Raw genomic sequence first — 20,858 nt, 5'->3', positions numbered from 1 at the left:
GACTGCCTGGTGGAGCCCAGGAATCTGGCTTTTTATTACTAACTATATATTTTCTTTTGAGCAACACTAAATAACTATGTTTGCTGGCCCAACATCTCCGAATGGATGGATGTTGAACAGAGGATCTGGTATAAATTCCATGACCCAAAAATTTCTTTTCAGAAAGCTAAACAACCCTCAAATTTTTCCAGAAATTGACGATTGCAACATACTCGGCTTCTTCGGCCATAAGCATCTGTAGCTAGTTCTTAATGAAAGAATAATAATCTAAATTCATCATCTGTAATCTGTCCAAATGGAAATAACGGAACTCAAATCAAAACACTTTAAAATGGTAAAAAAAACAGAATTAGTATGACAGATATCCATGATTTGTAGCACCCTGATACGGACCACCAAACTCTGTTGTCACAGCATGTGGTATAAAAACAGAGTTGAATGGTTTCCAGAAGCAGAGGTTAATGATACTCACAAACAGAGTTTTTTTTTAGGAACTAAAACAGCAACAAAAAAAAAATCCAGCTCTTGCTAGCACCGGGTGGCCTCCACTTCTTGTTGATCGGATGCTAGGATCATCTTGTCCTCAAAATGTCTGATTAGCTCGAGGGTGGGATGGTTGGGATGGATCCGTACAGCGTGTCTCAGTGCAGCCTCTGCTTCCTCCACCTCCACCACAGAGGCACCCTGACAGCCAATTCTGACGGTGACTTTCTTAAGTGCGGTGAGGTATTCCAAACCAATACTGCCACAGTAACCGTTGCAATCCTTCATGGTCTGGACGAAGAAAAAGAATTCGAGAAATTCAAGGCATGGCATCACGATAGGTGCTACACTGCCTTCGCCATCCTTTCTAGTACCAAAGGGCACAGCATCCTCCCCATTCCACATATGAAATGAAACGCTGGAGTCCTCATTTCGCAGGAACTGGACCATTGAAGAAAGCATCGAACAGGACCTCAGCTTCTTGAAATACCCACCTTCGGCAATGTTACTGATTGTCACCGTGGAGCTTGTTGGAAGAAGGAGATCATGGAGCCCTGGCATCTTACCAATGACTTTGAGATCCTGCTCTTCGATGGTAACTACATGAACACACAAGTGGGACAGAAGACAGGAGGGATTGATAATCCATGATGGCAGTGTAGGAAACATAATGCATCCTAGTAGCAGACGTCGGAGCTTTGGAGGGGACACAAAGCCTTCTGCCTCCCAGCTCACTTTACTCATCCAGGGCGAAGCATCCATGGTATCATCAATAGCTGGATATATAATTTCTACATGTATATACTGGATCTCCTTCAGATTGCATAGAGACTTCACCAAATCTCTCTCCATGTTCTCATCCAACACAGCAATGCCAGCCCGGAGGACTCGCAGTCCTGTTAAGTTGCCCAGTTCCTTCACAAATCGCCTCGCAGACCTGTCGTCAGCACCACGGTATATCCGTAGGTCCTCCAGGGATGTAAGCATCCCTATCCAATTTGGTACTCTCGTCTTCCAGTCAGCACGTAGGCACATTAATTGTGGCAGCAACCGGAGGCTCGATGGCAGTTCTTCTATCCCCGTTCCGTTCAACAAGAGTGTCTGCAAAAACCTTAAATGCCCTATTTCTTTTGGTAGCACACGGATGTTTGTCTCTATTAGTCCAAGATACCTTAAGTGAAGTAAATTCCCGAGATGCTGAAGTTGGTAACCTTCCTTAAACTCGCAATACTCAATAGCTAGCACACGTAATACTCGGAAGCTCAAAAGTGGGACCATCTTGTCAATAGCACAATACCATGCAACAAATGACCTCAGATGTGGCATGCCCGTATTTCTAGCTTGAGGGTTATGATCCACAGTTCTCTTTTGGTGGGCTAGCCTGCGTGGACTGCTTTCTGTTAATGTGTCTTCACTATCTAATCCATCTAATACTGAGAGAAACTTCTCGTCACTTGACAACGAACGGATGAGATCAAGTACCATATCATGAACTCGACAACCTTGTATGATGCCTTCTTCTTCTTCAAACTCCACTGCCTGGATTATGCTTCTATTTTTGAGCTCATCAAAGTGTCGCTCTCCAACCTCAAATAACCCACACCCTCTCTCCTTATGAACAAAACCTTCTGCTATCCATTTCCATATCAAAGGATCTTTACTGATAGGGGAATCATCTGGAAACATACTTAGATATAATAAGCAGGTCTTTAGATGAGAAGGCAAATCATAGTAACTAAAAGACAATATTCTCATTGTACTCTCAGTGTGATGGTTATCTTTATGGCTAAACCCAATAGAGTTGTGCACTTGAGGCCATTCCTCCAATCGTTTACCCACCAACAAATTAGCCATTGTGATGATAGCTAATGGTACACCACCACATCTTTTTAATATCTTATCAGATACTAACTTGTCTGGTAATTTATCAAGATAATCAGCATCAGCACCAAATATTCTTGTGTAGAGTAACTTTCTAGATTCAACATACGAAAGTGGTTTTATATTGTAGACTTCATCGACTTTGGCAACTCTGGAGTTACGAGTAGTTGCCACTACTCTACTTCCACAATTGTTCTCAATAAGAGCCAGTTTGATTGTTTCCCAAGATCGTGTCTCCCATATGTCATCAATAACAATGAAGTACCTATGCATGAGAGCGCAAAGATCCCTGAGTCAGTAAAACTATTGGACAATTAATTCATACAGTTCTGTTATTAACAATCATAAATCTAGGCATGTTGTACATTTTCAGATGGACTTTTCCTAACCAAGCAGCAAAGTGACTAGTTCATACTCCATAAAAGCCATTGGGGAAAATAAATATTGCTCATGTCTTGCTTTAGTTGAAAATTAAGTTGCTTTATAGTATATTAAATCTTAATTGTACTATAGGCTAATAAATGCTCAGAATGTAATAGATTCCATTGTATAGCTAACATTAACAAAAATATTTCTTTTGAACTGATGTTTTTATGTTTACAGTCAACTACTTGTATATATAAACTAACACTCTCATGTGATCCGTGAATCCATACTTTTCTTTTCCTTTTTGAAAAATAATGGTAAACCTCATCAGCACAGGAATATCACCACAGATTAGAGATCTACCACAGATGCATTATACGCAGCACCACAGAGATGGCCTATAATTGTATTTAAAATTACGGATCAATCTATTACAAAGTGTATTTACTTGAGTTAACCAATCCATTCTTTTATGGTTCTCTTAATTAGCCAAGTATTACTTCTGATATATACACAGGTAGTTATTTGACTGTCCGAGCATGGATATATGGACTTATATGGTGAATATATGAGCACTAGCTAGTGTTTACTTCATGTATAATCTATACAGAGGGCCTATCCACATGCTGATTTAATTCCACAAAACATTGTAAAGGCATCACTTGAGTATAGTTGACTTAAACATAAGATGTATGATCATAGAGGATCATAAAAATAAAATAAAGAAGTAACTGTACAACTAATCAAATAAAATAATGCTCGCCAAGTGTTGGGTGGGCGATGTGTACCTTTTGCACTTGAGAAATCCGTGAAGCTCATCAATTAGCTGCCTTTCATCTAGTATCATCATATTTAAATGTGTCATGTAATGTTGCTTGTCAAGATCAATGAGAACATCCTTCAAAACTTTATTAATATCAGGATTCCGTCCAACAGGAACAAAGGCTACGCAACCGAAATCAATTTTAAGTTTCTCATACACTGCTTTGACCAGAGTGGTCTTGCCAATTCCACCAGGTCCAACAACAGAGACTTTCTTAACCTTGTTCACATATTTCCCATCATCACACTGGGATGAGAGCATAGATATGAGGTCATCACTTGCCTTGTCAATGCCAACAAGCATTGTCACGTCATTATAAAGAGCTGATAAGCGAGGATCAACAATTGTTACTGTAGACTTAGCCATAATATCACCATCCATGTACCTGGCACGCCGGTCAGCCACCTCCTGGAGTTGCTTCATGATATCTTTGATGGCATCAGAAATCATACGGCGTGCCTTGCTCTTGTTGAACAGCTTGGCCGTCTTCTCCGTGAGGCGTTTGAATCTGTTCGAGGTAGCAGGCTCCTGGTCCTCCACGTGAACCAGGAAGGCGTCGAGGATGTCCTCCATGTTATATGACACCATCCTGACTTGTTGGGCCCATGCCCTGACCTGAACATCAAGCTGGTCCGGCGTCAGCTGGGCCACCTTGCAGAGGACGGCGCTCATGCTCTCAAGCTCTTTCTGGAGAGACTCGACTCGCTTCCTCAAGCCCTTCTGTAGCCTGTATTCCTCTTTAAGCAGCTCCCCCAGCTTGAGAATGAGGTTGCTGATTGCTCCGGTCACGAGATCCATGCTTCAATGGTTGCAGAGCTAGCAGTCACGATGAACTAATATTTGCTCACTATCTGTGGTTTGATGTGGATGCAAGCAACTGTGCTCCACTGTGCTGCCGAAATCGCAGCTTGGTGTTCATGATGCAGAGCTACAGAAGATAGGTGCAACTTAGCTAGATGGTCTGTTTTCTGGATACACTTTTGCTATATCTGGAAAACCATGCTGCTTTTGGTAGCTCCAAGTGCAGTGTTTCCTGTCATCTTCTTGCTTAACAACAAATGTAATGGCATATTTTCTCCAGGATATTAGCAAGGGAGGAACAAACAAGCCAACAACTGTTGGATGATCTAGTCAAAACACAGACGGAAAATGAAGGAGCCACAACAAATGCCTGCCACATAAAAGAATATAATATGATGCATTTAGCTTTAAAACGGATGATGGATAAGTGTACATTCTGATAAATTGCGCAAAGGGAGTTTCTGATAAGTAGTTTATTGATATATTGCAGAAATATATGTAGTTTTGTGAAATTCGCTCAAAAGAAATCTTCTTCATAATGTAATGACACACAGCTCTCCTACTTATTCGATAGAAAAAAAAATGCTCAAATACTTTCAAATATAAACCTGAATATTATTTTCACTACAAATTCCATGTGTTAGACTAGTTTTATTCATGAACATGTACAGTCTGAATTTTAGATGCTTCTGCACCTAATAAAAGGTAAAGAGCAAGTATTTTGGTTTGCAAATGAACTAAGTATTACTAAACCTTTAAAAAAACTAACCCCCACCCCCCACCACAGTTATACTCCTCCCATGTCCCATTTGCCTCTTGCCAAGTTTACAGATTATGCCAATTCCTACTGAGAATTCCACTCATAAATAAGAAATCTGTAACATATCAGTTGAAAAGAACAATGCATATTCATTTTATGCAGCCCTACCGCAGTTATACTCCTCCCATGTCCCATTTGGCTTCTCCCGTACTGACTCCTGGATGTCCCTGAATCCATGCCTAGAGAAATAGCACCACCTTATATTGTTGTGTGACAAATTATCTGGTTGCAGTTTTGGCAACTCAGAAAAACAGGACAGCAGGTTATCTGACTCTCACTGCCTGCACGTTGATGTTTCGCAGTTAATGATCCATGCCAGTATTTCATTAAGAAGCTATCAAGATATGTTGACAGCTAACAGTACCTACATGGCTACATCATCCATATGTAGGTCGGCCTCCAGTGAGAACATCAGGAACAGTGTGGTGAAGGTGTAGGCCTACCATGCACCACACAGGAAAACTTCTCAATTCTGAAAAGTGGGTTTGCCTTGGAATCAGAGTGCCACATTCAAAATTAATTAAATTGTTTGAGAAAAGAATGTAACTAAATGGAAGGAAATCAGAATTTCACTAGCACCGCAAACAGTAAATAACACAAAATATGCCAAGTGATCGAGGAGATCGCTATTTTCAGAAGGCAATAAGCCTTAGAAAGATGTTTCTCACAGCTTAAAATTAGAGGATTGAAGGTTTCTTAAAAGTGCTAAATCAGCAGCAGTATGAAACTTGTGCTGATTAACAGTTCAAACCTTCATCTGTATGTGTTCCTCACTGAGAAGAGTGACTGAGTCAGAACAAAGCAGCGCGTGGTTAGTGAATAAGCAAGCAGGAACGGATGAAGTGCTCTGCTTTCATCTATTACTTAGAAAGTCTGGTGGATCAGAGTTAAGAGCAAGTACCTTGAATCCCAGCTTGGATCAGCTTTTCCGCTACTCCTACTCCATTATTCCCAAACTCAGCTTCTGGGGTTCAGGATGCAAAGCTGCAGAAGGCAGGTGCTGCAGCTTAGCTAGATTGCAGAGAGACTGCTGATTTATTTGGTAGCTCCAGTGCAGTCTCTGCAAATTGATGAAGGAGACTTGGAGGGTGCAGTCAACACAATGGACAAGGATAGAGAAGGCACGACGAAACTTCATTCAAGGAAAAGTCAAACTGTTGCCATGAGAAGGACCTAAAATGTGGTCCCACACTCCCCACTCCCACATGTTAAAAGGCAGACCAAATCCTTTTGGCCCTGTGCAGACGCATGAGACAAGTATGCATCTTAGGCCTTGTTTAGTTTCCAAAAAAATTTAAAATTCTCTATCACATCGAATCTTGGGGCATATGCGTGGAGTATTAAATATAGATGAAAACAAAAACTAATTGCACAGTTTGCCTGAAAATCGCGAGATGAATCTTTTAAACTTAGTTAGTCCATGATTAGATAATATTTGTCAAATAAAAACGAAAGTGCTACTGTGCCCAAAAACCCAAAATCGTAATGCTGGCAGAATGAGATTGACGACTACAATAATTAGGTGAATATATGAAAAAAAGAAACAAAAACAGAGGAAACAACTTGCCTCCGTGCCCTTGTTACCCATAGGATGAAAGGCACTACGGACGACGAGACGAGGGCTTCAGTTCCAGTTCCAGAGGCCACGGCAGCAGCGGCAGGAGAGCACGCGTCCAGGTCAAAGCCACCTCGTCCGGTGGCAGGACGATGGACGGTGTGTGCTGGAGCAGCGCGTCCTGGACCTGGAGTGATGATGCCGACGCCATCCTCGCCCTCCGAAGCAATTTGTATGCGCCCGTTGGGGTTGGCATTCCGTCGAGCAGGGGGCGGGCGCATGTGGTGCTTGCGGATGAGGAGAAGAGTAGCCCGACATACACCTGACCGGAGAGGAAAAAGAAGGGAAACAGAAAGGTTTCGATGCTTCGCCTCACTTTACGGGTTTCGTCGGGACCCTCAGCGGTTGCGCTCACCGGTGCCACCACGCCGGTCGCCGGGAACAGAAGAGCACCACCCCCGGACTGCTTGAGAAGGCCAGGGCAATCCTCCCGGTTGCATTGCATCAAAAAGCTATGTGATTTAAATGGGCCTTGCAATATGAAAAGTACTGTACATGTTGAAACAATTTAGGCCCACATTTCAATTTGGGCCATAAATATAACATAATATTTTTGCTGATCATCCCTTCTAATTTTGTATTTGTTCTTCGACTATTTTTATAGTAATAACGGTTTGTTTCATGCTTCAAATCCTCATCAAGACATAAACTTCCGTGATGAACGAAATGCCACTAATACACACAACATGATAGTGAAACAATGTTATCATTTTGCCGGTTGAGAAATAGACACTACCAGAAAAACTGAGTATCCTTGAGGGCCAGCAATTTCCTTGAGGGGCGAAATTAAACCCCCAAGGATATACAATTACCTTGAGGGTTGTATAAAACACCCAAGAAAATGCATATTCTTGAGTGCTAAACCAAACCGCCAAGTTAAATCTGTATTTCCTTGAGTGCTAGTTTAAACCGCCAAGGTAATTCTATATTTTCTTGAGTGTTATTATAAACCACTAAAGGTAATTACATTTCCTTGGGTGTAACTAGAAACCGCCAAGGAAATTCTAGTTTCTTTAGGTGCAAACCCTCAAGTAAATTATTGTAGCTGCCAAGGAAAAAAACAGTTTATAGTCATATTTCTCTTAACCACCGATATAGTGAACTCATTGCATTCTTTGTTAGTTGAATATTGCATTTTATAGACATAAATGCTCCTTTGACATGTTTGGAAAATGATATATATTTGTTGTTAGTAAATTAATCCAATAAAAGTTATAATTTTGTGTTGTTATGCATTAGAGAATGCATATATTAACACTTAGCTTGAGATGCCTGCTTATTTTAAAGCTAAAATGTAACATACTAATATCGTATGGAGGCAAAGTTTATATCAAAGTTATAGAGCCCGAAGAGATATACAACTTCTTAGTTGATGAAATTTTTATTTGAAATTATCTGAGGTCCATAAAATATGTTTTAAATTATTAGAATTTTGAACTTTAATTTTTTGAATCTTTCAAATGACCTCAGATAGAGATACAACCTAACCAAAGTTATAGTACTCGATGAGATACAAAACTTTATAATTCAAATTTTTTTCATTTGAAATCATTTAGGTTCTCAAATATTTATTACAAGATCCGCTAAAGTGAAAACAAAAAGAAAGAAACATTCACTTGGTCACAAAAGACTAAGTGGTGTAGTGGTAAGTTAGTTTCACTTGGAATCTCACGTCATGAGTTTGAATCACAGCTACAACAAATATGAGATTGTTTCTCTTTTTTTCCATGCATATCCTTGAGGGTTATCGGCACTCAAGAAAATATCTATCCTTGGGTGTTTTTACATTTTATTGGGTGCCATCGGCACTCAAGGAAACCTATATCCTTGGGTGTTCTTACATTTTCTTGAGTGTCATTGGCACTGAAGGAAACCTATATCCTTAGGTGTCGTTATATTTTCTTGACGATGCTAAAAATCTGACCACTAATTTATTTTCTTGACGGTTTAACCCTCAAGGATTCCTTGTCTCTCTACTCTTGGCGGCCATTCTTTGAGTGCTAGCTGCCAATATTGATTTTCTTGGCGGTTTTAGGGGTTTCCTTGATGGTTTTTGACCCTCAAAGGTATTCAGTTTTGTGGTAGTGACATGGCAATAAGTTCATTTTGCCGGCTTAAGGATGGACACGACAGTAATAATAATATAAGTATTACTACCGGTTCTCTACGGATATTGTCAACACATGAATTAGTGCATTCTCTTTTGCTTGACAAATCTGAGCACACGGTCTATCAAAGATTGAGTAAACTAGAGGCGTTACAAAAGGGCTACGGTCCAAAGCAAAATGCAAAAATGCTATTGCAATCCATGTGAGGTGTGGGTCTTGCACCTGTATAGCACCGCTAACCAAGTTGCTCCATTAGGGCACTTCTAGAAACCATCATAGTTTTTATACCTTGAAGACTTCATCACAAGAAACTATCTTTTCCAATACATAGTTTATAATACTAGTTTCTATAGATAAAAAAAATTCAATATACAACGCAAAGATAGCTGATCAGTTGTGGAATACACCTTACACATCTCAACAAAAATACGTCTCAATAAAACATACTTATATCATGAGATGACACAGCCAATCACGCACTCTCCCCGTTGTCCTCTTCTTACGGGACGAACTGCGGCATGTGGCCGGAGCACGGCACGAGGGTGTCGAGGCTCGACGGCAAGCACAGAGGGCAATGACAGAGCAGGCCGGCCTGCAGGCCAGAGGGCCTAAGGCGCGGCAGATCCGGCGGCCAGCCAAGGTAGACTACGACAAGCATCACATCTCCCCCTGTTCAGCCAAAAACCATGGCGGCCGTGCGAGCGAGCTCCAAGCAGGGCCTTGGCGACGATGAGTCCCCAGGCGCCATGGCCACCATCTCATGGCTGAGGCTAGCGACCATGACCGTGCGCAAGGAAGAAGACATGCGAGTTTGGTGGCTCAATAGGCGGACGCGGAGCGAGCTCCCTAGGGGGCAGTGCCAGTGCTGGGCGACGACGTGGGTGAAGCACCCCGGGTCAACCTGAGGAACAGTAACATATTTATTATACCAGCGTGGAAATAAACATCTGACGAGTTCTAATGTCATAGGCTTAGTTGGGGTACAGACACGATCTTACACGTACGTCACTTTGGGATCGAAGTCCGAATTTTCCTCTATTTAATAAAGCAAAGTTGAGTACAAAGTACTCCCTCCGTACCTAGAAAAGTTGAAAAGTTGACGTTCTGGACTCCTATATGATTTTCGCGAAACTTGTCGTCCTACCATCGCAGCGGCTCGTGCGGACGGAAATACCCCCGATGGCTCGCGTCCTTGTGGTCTACCGATGGATCAAAAAAATAAGTAGCCATCAGGGCTCGAACCTGGATCACGACACACTAGTAGCAGTGCACTAGCCAACTGCACTTTCTCGTATAGAGAGCACCCGCCACTCTATTTATTAGGGACAGATATGGAAAACTAACCCCTAATTAATTATTTCTTGGTTACCACAATCATGTCCTAAACGTCAAGAATTATGGGTATGGAGGGAGTACTCAGCAAATTCAACCTTACCCTACGAAAAGGGATATCAATATATGCATATGGATAAATCAAGGATAAGACTTGAGTTTTATTTGCATAAAGCTATCTTTTTACACATGCGGGTTTTATTTCATAAATATTTTTGTAAAATACCTCTTTTTTCGTATATGATAGTATTTCTGAAATTGGAGTTTTAATCACTATTTTTAAGTGTTGTTGAACCCTTGTTCCCACAACACAATGGCAGACAACCACATTTCCAAAATCACACTCACTCTCATATTTCCACTCATTCCAATCCATCTAGTTGTTGAAACCAAACCATAACTCGTTCGAGACTGCGGACACAACTATCTAGATAGATTTACACTATGCAAAGGTTGTACATTTTTACCATATGTAGGATACCATAATTTACACCGTCGTGCAAGCATAGATCCATCAAAGTCATTACCCTCCATAGCTAAGTAATAACGCTCACCATGAGAACACTAAAGCCACATCTCATGATACCATAATAATTCAGAGAGCTCTTTACATTTCATATATTTCTATAATTTTACATACATCTCTTAGTGTCATGTTGCACATCTGCCTTCAGGTGATTGCCACACTAACTAGAGGGATTTAGACTAAGTCTTTCTCATGCAAGGCGAGTGGTTGTACGATAAATGAGTTAGGCAAGATGAATCATCAACTCAGTCCTTAATCGAGACAAGGCAGATATCTTCACGCTTAACCCTAAAAGGTATAAGCCACAACACCAAGGCATCCCAAAAAGGGATCTCATCCACCCATCTCTATAGTAATCATATCTATAACTTGTTCATTAACCCTTTCACAATACCCATAATTTATTTTCACCACTCACATAGTTTTGCTTTTAAAATTATTATATTTAAAAAAATATAGTGATGAGTATCCAGGATGAGTAACAAGATAATAATATTTCTATCATAGCATATCATTTGTTCCTAGGTTTGAATAAGACAATTACCGGGTAATATTAATTCAAGGATGGCCATTCAACGTGTTTTAACTAAGCAGTAAAAATACCTCGTACATATATCGTACATGTAGTATTTAAACGCTTTCTACGAGTTGTGTTTAAAAATAGGATCAATATGCATCAAGGGAAATAGGTTGGACTTGCCTCTGTCGGCGTCCTCGGCAAACTCCTGCTAGCAGCTCAGATCCTTAGTGTCGAACTCGTGGTACTCGTCTCCGACGTCGTCGTTCTCTGGCTCGTTCACTCCGTCAGCTAAAATACACGACGACCGATACAAGGAACAGGCATAGATAATTAATCACATAAATTTAAATGAGTTCTAAAAATCATGAAATTAATATGGGAGGTAGATCATGATTTTAGATGAATTTAGGAAAAAAGAATCGTCAAAATCAGAGTTAGCATGTGGCATTTGTGAAATAGCCGAAATTTAATCACGCGAAAAAGATTAACACATAATTAAGGAATGAATGCTCACATAAGAGATTGTCAGGTAGTGTATGGTGCATGCATGTACTATATGGCGGAGTTAATGCTTATGGCCGACACATGTATGAAAAGAGAGAAATTAGCAGAAATCATTAGAGTTCTTCTGTACATCATGGTTCGTGGAGCTTTCTTGGCAGTGAATTAGCATAGACAAATACAATGAGAGATACAGGAAAAATACCATAGGAAGACTTAGGCGAGCAAAGGGATGCTCATGAGCTGCTCACCTCGTCTTGCGACGACAGTCGAGCTCAGCTTGTGCGTATGGCCGTATACGATATACGCGAAGCAAGAGTGAGTGAGTGAGTGAGCGTGCTTGAGAGAGAGCACCCCAGAGTACCTTTTTATAGGCCAGAGAAGTGAGGTTGTGTCTCTGGTGCTCAGCTTCTTAACATTAATAATGCCACTGTAGTGCCATGGCTACACATGACGACAGGACGATGCTGCAGGTGGATGGTGCCTAATTTGCACGCACCGTGCATGCAAATGGACGGTGCCTAATCACCATGTCCTTGCATGTAGGTGCATGTAAACGGACAGTGGCTTGTCTTGCATGCATGCATGAGATATACCATGTGTGTGGGTGCACTTCTATACTTTTTTGCATGTAGGCCTGCTGGTGCTTGTTGTGCACGAAAAATATGAGTATTGCCCGACTATGCATTGCGACTTGCTATCTTTTTGTATAACAAAAGAGGAGCGAGGGAAAGGCGGGAGATGGAGCCCACATGTCGCGGTGCGCGTGCGAGCGGTTGTGCTCGGCGAGAGGCCGAGCGTGAGTGCGCTGCTACGATGATGGTGGTGGGGTCGGCGCATGTGTCGTTGCCGGGTATTAGGCAAAGCGAGCGAGAGAGATGAAGAGCGGATAGGTGACGTTGATACCATGTTGTGCAGGATGTATTAAAAGATAGATAACTAGGATGGATAAAAAACAATTAGAAAGAGATAATATAAAGCTCAAATGCTTTATAGTTGTTTGAAATATATTTTAAAAATAACTTTTAATGCGAGTGATTTTTAAATATAGTTTTTTTTATGTTACAGTGGGTGCCGGCCGGATCCGGTGGGCGTGGTAGAAACCACACGCAGGTTCTGCCCCCAACGCTGCCGAGCGGTTTCATCAGTCTCGAAGGATGCGTAGATGTATCGATCTCCTGGCCTTGTAGGGTTAGGCTCGCCAGGCGACTGATAGCAGCCCGATGTCCGCCTTCTCGTACTTCCCCTCCGGCGGTCATCACCAAGACCTAACTAGAGATCTCTCTCTTCCTTCCTTTTTAGAATGGATCACCGCCTTTGTTCTATATGGAACAGATTGTCTCTCGTGTCGATCGGCTGGGGTGTCCAGAGGTGTGGTATGTACTTTTAGAACATATCTTTCGATAGTTTGACGAGCTCTTCATCACTTGCTGAATTCGTTGCAAAGTCTTTCATCGGCATCTTGGTGGGGACACTTTTATCCATTTATCTTTTTTATATCTTAGACTAGTCTCAATTGTGTTTATCAGAGTTTTATAGATATTAAATATACTAGTGTGTGTCACTATATTAATGAAGGGAGAGGTGAGAAAAAGTTTCATGGGAGTAGAGAGAGTTTCATGGAGATGAAACTCTTCTGCACTATTTTCAAAATATAGATGCATTGGAAACTAAGTTATAAAACCCTAACTAAGCATGGCCTAGTTTCCAACACATCCATATTTTGAAAACAGTTTAGTTTCATCCCTATGAAACTCTCTCTATTTCTATAAAACTTTTATCTTCTCTCTCTTTATTAATATGGTGCTACATCAGCATATTTGATGTTCATAAAACTCTAATAAAATCCTATTGAGACTGGCCTTATTAACAAACAGTTTCTTCTCTTTCAGTTTCTTCTCTTTTTCTTCTTTCTCATCAGTAAATAGGCTGTCATATCGGTAAAATGCAATGAATAAAATGATGATAAATGGTCATAGAAACCATGATAGAGTCTGCATTAGAAATGTCATTACTAAACATGGATGCTACACGCAACATACATCGAAGCATTATACGGAACCTACAAGTGTGTGTTGGTGGGGGGGGGGGGCAAAGATGAGTTAGATTACTAAAAACATTTTAATCAAGTGCCAAGGAAAATTGGTGAATGAGTTAGATTCTAAGATATGTTGAGTTATCAGCTCCATATATATATATATATATATACACGGTAGCGCTATTCTACACCGCAAGTCAAATTTGAGATCATTCATGACTACACCCAGGACCCTGAAATACTGAAAAATACTGAAATACAAGTACTGAACAATATTAAATTTTGTTCAGTACAATAGTTTGGTGTAGAATAGTATTCTACACCTAGGGTGTAGAATAGTATTCTACACCTAGGGTGTAGAATAGCACTTGTATATATATATACACACACAATACACTATACATGGGCTGGGCCCAATATACACACACATAGAGCCCAACAGGAGATAAGGTGCCAGTCATCTCCCACTCCGTCATAACGCCTGGTCAAACCACGGCAGCCAAAAAAGGAACAATTTCTGCAGGGCTGTAAGACGTTTTATGGACTGGGCAGGGATTTAAGGGCAGAACATTCGCTGATACGGAGTGATCGAAGTGCAGACAGTTGTCCGATCCCCTCTGGATTCTGGAGGCAATGTCAATGCATCACATTCTGCCAATTTGAAAAGTCGAAGGGCTGTGAGATCTGTAAATTTGGTTCTGCATATAAATAGAGGTGTAAAGATATTGATGCATTTTCAAAGCATTAAAGACTTTCAGCAAAGTTTGTATAAAAATAAAACCTCACACAAAGACCAGACCCAGAAAGCTTAAAAAAACTAAACATACGAAACTAAAATGTTTTGCTAAATTTAAAATCAATTTGCAAACTTTACAAAAAAAAAAATCTGATGTATTTGGAGTTTTCCTGACAAATATGAAACCAATCTAATGCCATAGTTTATTTTCTGAGTGATTCTTGGAGCCACAAAAACCTAACCTAAAATCTTTGCAAAAAGGGTCTATAACAGGTAATCATTCCAAGGGTTGGACATTACCAATGCTATGAACTCATGTGTACGCTATGAGATCAAGATTCATTGATGCCAGAAGGAAGATACTGGAGGAGTGAGAAATGATTTAGCCACTGTTGCTAATACGGGTGATTAGGCTAAAATGTCTGTAATATTTCATTCTACTAATAACGAATATGTATATTAGGATTGAAGCACCATATTACCTGTAAAAGAGTGCTAAGAGATGGCGTAGAATTACCCACAGTCCCAAACCACCTAACTCAAGAGGTAGCAGATGCACATGCTCTGTGACGTTGGAGTAGAAGCTCTATATCATCTACCATCACATCAGGAATATGGGAGATAAGGTGCCAGTCATCCCCCACTCCTTCCTCACAACGCTCGGTCAAGCCACGGCAGCCAGAAACGAACAATTTCTTCAGGGCTGTAAGACGTTTTATGGACTGGGGCAGGGATTCAAGGGCAGAACATTCTGCCAACGCGAGCTGTTGAAGGGAGGTCAGGTGCTGGATCCCCTCAGGCAGCTTGCAAAGAGTAGAACATCTCGTGATGTGCAGCAGCTGGAGGGAGGTCAAGTGCTGTAAAACCTCCCAAACCGGCGCTGAGCCTGTCACTCTGTGTAGCCTCAGCTCCTTGAGCATAGGAACTGTCACGAGCGCGCTGCAGGAAGACGAGACTGGAGGTGTAGGCTGACAGGAGAATAAACTACCTGGGGACAGCAGCTGTTCATTGCTTTCTTCGAATGTCAATATCTCCAAACCTGGTGGCAACCAGGGCTTCACAAACAATTTTGGGCAGCGCTCTATATGTAGATTGGTCAGCACAGGGAAACAGTACTTGACTCCCACCTGTTCGTCACCAATTTCCAAACCATCTGTAATCCACAGCTCTTCCAAATTAGGCATTCCGATCAACGATAAAGCCCACAATGACGGCAACTCCACAAGACCTTGCAGAGACTTCAAGTTCAGCAACAGTTCCAGTGATAGTTCGGTTAGCCAAAGGAATTTTGGTGAGCTGGTTTGATTTGTCATAATGGATCCAGAACAAGAAGAATCACTTTGCTTCCTCATCCAACAAGGCAAATGGGGACCCAGATAACCAATAACTTGTAAGAACTCAATTCCTGATGGTGGTTCAAGAGAGTCCAGCACGCTCAGGTCTTCTTCAATATCTGACACTAATTCTTCTTCCGTTTCATATCGAGACCAATTCAATGTCAGTGAATGTATGTTATGCTTCTTCTTCAAGCAAGCTTTCTTAGCATCACCTAGATCCTTTAGATATTTGAGGTTACAAATTCTCAGCCAACCACTAATCATATCAAGATTTTCAAGCTCTGATATTCTTGCAGCATCTCCATCACATCCCACAACAAACAGGCCAAGCCATCTCAAACGAGTCAGCTGACCAAACCCTGATGGCATGCAACGGAGTTTTGAGCAACCATTTAGGTACAATACTTCGAGCCTTCTTAAGTTTGTTATGTCTTTGGGCAACTCCACTAACTTCGTGCAATATTCAAGCTTTATGCATTCCAGAGTACTAATTAATGTGACCCATTGAGGAAGTAAGGTGATGTCGGTTCGAGAAAGATCCATAGTGCGCAATGTACGACAAGAAAAGGCACTTGGAAGATCTCTGAGGTTATGACAACCCGATAAATTAACTGTATCCAGATTTCTAGGTTCCCAAGTAAAGTTTTGCAGCTGGTTGTTCAAACACACACAATTGACAATACCAAGCACATTTAACTTTTCAATCTTACCTATGGAACTGGGTATCTCAATGAGTGTGTTACAGTAATATATCTGCAAAGATCGCAGGTCTTGACAATCACCAATAGATTGTGGTAGACTCCTAATGTCAGTAACCATCAACAACTCTAGAGTTCTCAGCTTCTTAAGCTTGCCAATAGACTCAGGTAACATTGAAAAGCCTTTGCACTGCATAATATGAAGTGCCTGCAAGTTCCAACAGCTTGAGATAGCTTCTGGAAATTCCGTGCAATTAACATTACATATCTTTAGGTAACCAAGAAATTGAAACTTTAGTATGAATAGTGGAAATGGGGTATCACTTGTATAGTCCAGAACAACACTACGGATGTTGCAACACTTCTTCATTGGTTTTTCAAAAGATATGTTACCACCAGAGACATAGAGAGCATGGGCCTTGTCAAATAGGTTACTGGAAACCTTCTCGGTAGTTGAAGTCAAAGATAAATATCGGCATCTGAGAATACAGTTTGGTGTTATATTCTTCTGTAGAGATGTCACCATTTCGTGCTGTAAAATTTGCCGAGTGAGATCATGAATCAGGTCGTGCATCTTGTATACTAGTTGACAAGTGAAGATTTTTCTTGGTGCATCTTGAAGAAAGCAGAGTTTCGTAAGAGAATCAAAGTAAGCACTTCCAATATCTTCTGGCAGCTCTTCATTCATTGCATTAATGAATCCATGGGCTATCCATTGGGCAATCAAGTGGTCTTTCGTGATTTCATAGCCTTTTGGAAATATAGAGCAAAATGTAAAACACTGCTTCAGATGATCTGGCAAGTGAATGTAGCTCAATTTCAATGATGCAAACACTCTATCTTTTATACTATCAACATTCCATAAGTTACTTGCTCTTATGGCCCTCCAAGTGTTTATTTTCCTCTTGTCATAGAGGACACAACCTAGAGTTCTGATTGCTAGCGGCACCCCGCCACATTTATTCACAATTTCTTTTCCAACCTGCATAAACTCATATTCCAAATCATCCTCCACCAACCCAGAACTCTCTAGAAACAAGTTCCAACTCTCGACCTCTGACAAGAACGCCAGGCTGAATATATTCCTAGATTTTGCTGCTTCAGCAACCTTTTCGTCACGAGTAGTTAGCAGAATCTTGCTTCCAGGTGCTCCAAAGTTCACATGAACCATGAATTGTTCCCAGTCAAGCCGGTCATCATGCCAAGCATCATCCAGGACAAGAAGAAATTTCTTGCCTCTCAATTTGCTTGAAATTGCATCGACCATGTGTTGTTGGGCATGGAGATCTGATTTTTGCTCAAGGATAGTTTCAAAAAGCTTCCCGATAAGCTCTTTCACATCAAATTCTTCAGACACATGAACCCAAAATATTGTAGATTTGAAGTGCTGCTTTATCTTGACATCATGGCAGATTTGTTTGGCCAGTGTAGTTTTGCCAGACCCACCTAACCCAACAATAGAAACTATCCAGACATTCTCTCCTTCATTAGATTCTATAAGCTTTTTTATGATGCCATCCTTCTCCAGATTCCTTATGGGTATTCTCGATTGTTCAACATTGCACAACAAAGACATCTCCCCATTTGCCCTCTTTTTACTTGGAAAATGCTGATAAGAAGGCAAATTATTCAGTATAGTGCTGACATCGCTTCTTTGCCTTACAATCTCAGAGAATCTATGTTTAATTGCCTTGATCTTATGGGCCATCTTGCATCGGAATAGAAACGACTTTGGTTTTGCACAGAAATAATCAGCTCTAGAACAGTTATCGCCATTGATGCCCATCTTGTGTTTCTCCTCCTCTATCAAGACTTCATTCAGTAAATCATCAATATCATAAGCAACATTTTTCAATTTTAAAACCCATCGACAGGATGGCTCACTCTCTATTCTGTCACGAACTGTGAACAGCCAGCTAGTAATCTCTGCAAGTATATCCTGGAGCTCAGAGAGATCTTTTGTTACACCCATTATGGAGGCAAATTCACTGGCAATCAGTGGAAATAACTTGCTGCCTGTGACCTTCAACAGTCCAGATGCTAAGGCAGCCTCTAGTCCGGTCATATTTCATAAACTCTCTTGTGAAGTCCCTGTGAATGAAACTGCAACCAATAGTCATACTTAGTTTTACAAGCTTCTGCGGCACTGCTACTGTTAATGTACAAACATCAATTGTCAACTAGAGCATAAAGTTATGAAATAACTGTCTACGTATTCAAGAAAAAATAAATGAAATAACTGTCTGGAGATTATATATGTTTCACATACTCGAACTCAATGGACACATATTAGGTGTGTTTATCTCTCCTTTTGGAGAATCATTTGTGAAATCCCTTCCACTGTATAGTTATTGTAAGCCAATTTCATATTACATCATCACGAACCATAAGTATATATGTGAGGATACAGGGAAAGATCAGCGTACCAAGGGCTCCAGAAAATCAGAGTAACAGCAACCAGACGTCTGGTATGTACAGCACTCACTGAAAATATTCAGAAGGGGGGAAAACCGATTGGTTATACTGAGCAAACCACGTGAGAAAGATGTGCAGAACCATTAATCAGACATTGTGCTGGATCAAAGTAGGTACCTTTAATTTCAGATCAGACAGCTTCTTTCTCCTACTCCATAACTCGAGACATGGCACTGCATTTGACTCTAAAAATCACAGAACTTCTGGGTTCAGGAATCAGGATGCAGATCCACAGAAGGTAGAAGTAGGCGCTGCAGCTGAGTTAGATAACAGAGAGAGAGAGAGAGAGAGAGAGAGAGAGAGAGAGAGAGAGAGGTGTGTTTCGTAGCTCCAGTGGCACTAAACTACTAAAGCCGCTTGTGTCCTATATAACTTTAGTGAGGTAGAGGCATCTCAACAAATCTTTGAACAAAGCGAAACTTGTCTGCCAAAGAAAAGTCTAGTCATAGTGGTGAAGGAAAGCACAGCAAAACTTCGTGCCAAACAAAAGTTTGAAACCGTACCCGGGCATCAGAATGGTGAGGCATCAACAGCACCTCCACTACTAAAGGCTAAAGCACTCCTCTTGCTAGTACTTGTTGTTGATCTCGATAGAAAGCAGAGTAGTGGACCAATGACGCGTCCATGTTACAGATGTTTGTAGACTTGTCCTTCAATCTCTTAATTATTCTCCATATCTTTAAGTTGAATGTCTGCAAATTTACATGTGTTTGCACTTCAAAAACAATGGAATATCTTGTGACGTGCTTTTGTTTCCTTATTACAATTGCACAGGGATTTCCCCTCTCCCACTCCACTTTTCCTTGGTGGCTTGACCATACGCGTGGCCTTGTTTAGTTCCAAAAAATTTTGCAAAATTTTTTAGGTTTACCGTCATATCAAGTCTTGCGGAACATGCATAGAGCATTAAATATAGATAAAAGAAATAACTAATTGCACAGTTTATTTGTAATTAGCGAGACGAACCTTTTGAGCCTAGTTAGTCTATGATTGAACAATATTTATCAAATACAAACGAAAGTGCTATAGTGTCGATTTCTCAAAAAAATTTGAACTAAACAAGGCCAGCAGAAGTCAGATCATAAGAATGATATATAGCTAACGAACCTCCCTTTGATTAATTATGCGAGGGTAGCAAAAAGCATCGACCGATGTGTAGCCAGATAGTAGTACTGTAGTAGTAGTAGTAAACAACCTTGTGGATGACGTTGCTGGATGGGATCCTCCGGGCAGAATGCTGACACCCTGTTAGCAGCGGCCGGCCGTCTTCTTGCGGTTGGATGCATGCCGCATTCTGTCGAACACACCGCAGGCCGCTGAGCCACACAGTTTGGGTTTTCTCCATAAACCAAGCTGCAATAATGATTCCGCTGTTGCACCTCTTCCATGTTCCATCAATTGGCGTTGGTGAAGACAGAAGCTCATGACGCTGGATGGTGGACCTCGATTCCACATTCATAGACCGCGTTAGTTGCCGATGAGCGGGCGTGCAGGTCGACACAGCCTCGTCCTCACAGAGCATCTCCAGTTATTCCTTAAAATATGGTATTTGCCAACTTTCAAATGAGTATGGGAAAAAAAAATGAGGTCATCTCTAACACCTTTTTTTTCCACGATTTAGTCTCATGTTTTGCATCAGGTACTCTAAATTTGTTTCTATACGCGTTTAATCCCTTCCACTACATCTTTCTCTTGCGCTTCTCTCATCTGGAATCTATCTTTCCTCTTTTTTTTTTCTTTTTCACCTCATTCTATTTCTCCCGATGCACACTCCTAGGTTGCGCTTATATTTATGCGC

General features: G+C 41.0%; 2 protein-coding genes across 8 annotated transcripts; both read right to left on the bottom strand.

Moving 5' to 3' along the window:
* LOC8076759 (putative disease resistance RPP13-like protein 3) lies at window positions 237–6,513 on the bottom strand. 5 transcript variants are annotated; one of them, XM_021461318.1, is made up of 6 exons: window positions 6,076–6,513; window positions 5,926–5,960; window positions 5,539–5,646; window positions 5,283–5,455; window positions 3,519–4,724; window positions 237–2,629 (listed from the first exon to the last, which is right to left on the bottom strand). In XM_021461318.1, exons 5-6 carry the CDS (start codon window positions 4,349–4,351, stop codon window positions 529–531), a joined length of 2,934 nt encoding a protein of 977 aa, XP_021316993.1. In that variant the 5' UTR covers window positions 4,352–4,724; window positions 5,283–5,455; window positions 5,539–5,646; window positions 5,926–5,960; window positions 6,076–6,513; the 3' UTR covers window positions 237–528. The 5 variants fall into 5 exon arrangements, with proteins under 5 accessions (XP_021316993.1, XP_021316994.1, XP_021316990.1 ...); XM_021461319.1 differs by lacking the exon at window positions 5,926–5,960 and having other exon boundaries at window positions 5,539–5,663; XM_021461315.1 differs by lacking the exon at window positions 5,926–5,960.
* On the bottom strand, window positions 13,970–19,585 carry LOC110435346 (disease resistance protein RGA2-like). Of its 3 annotated transcripts, none has more exons than XM_021460805.1 (4): window positions 19,178–19,585; window positions 19,012–19,069; window positions 15,033–18,688; window positions 13,970–14,512 (listed from the first exon to the last, which is right to left on the bottom strand). In XM_021460805.1, the coding sequence occupies exon 3, from the start codon at window positions 18,648–18,650 to the stop codon at window positions 15,090–15,092; it is 3,561 nt and encodes a 1,186-aa protein (XP_021316480.1). In that variant the 5' UTR covers window positions 18,651–18,688; window positions 19,012–19,069; window positions 19,178–19,585; the 3' UTR covers window positions 13,970–14,512; window positions 15,033–15,089. The 3 variants fall into 3 exon arrangements, with proteins under 3 accessions (XP_021316480.1, XP_021316481.1, XP_021316482.1); XM_021460806.1 differs by having other exon boundaries at window positions 13,970–14,465; XM_021460807.1 differs by having other exon boundaries at window positions 15,033–18,676.

The sequence above is a fragment of the Sorghum bicolor genome, chromosome 5 (genome assembly GCF_000003195.3).
Source record: "Sorghum bicolor cultivar BTx623 chromosome 5, Sorghum_bicolor_NCBIv3, whole genome shotgun sequence".
Lineage (NCBI taxonomy): Eukaryota > Viridiplantae > Streptophyta > Magnoliopsida > Poales > Poaceae > Sorghum > Sorghum bicolor.
Note: the sequence above shows the minus strand (reverse complement) of the source record. Positions and strands in the feature narration are given on the sequence as shown.

What these genes read in the sequence shown, in the direction of transcription:
- LOC110435346 (XM_021460805.1), bottom strand. Translation starts at nt 18,650, where the DNA reads ATGACCGGACTAGAGGCTGCCTTAGCATCTGGACTGTTGAAGGTCACA.
- LOC8076759 (XM_021461318.1), bottom strand. Translation starts at nt 4,351, where the DNA reads ATGGATCTCGTGACCGGAGCAATCAGCAACCTCATTCTCAAGCTGGGG. An exon ending in GGATTTCTCAAGTGCAAAAG is followed by an intron (nt 2,630 to 3,518) that starts GTACACATCGCC and finishes TCTCATGCATAG; the next exon opens with GTACTTCATTGTTATTGATG.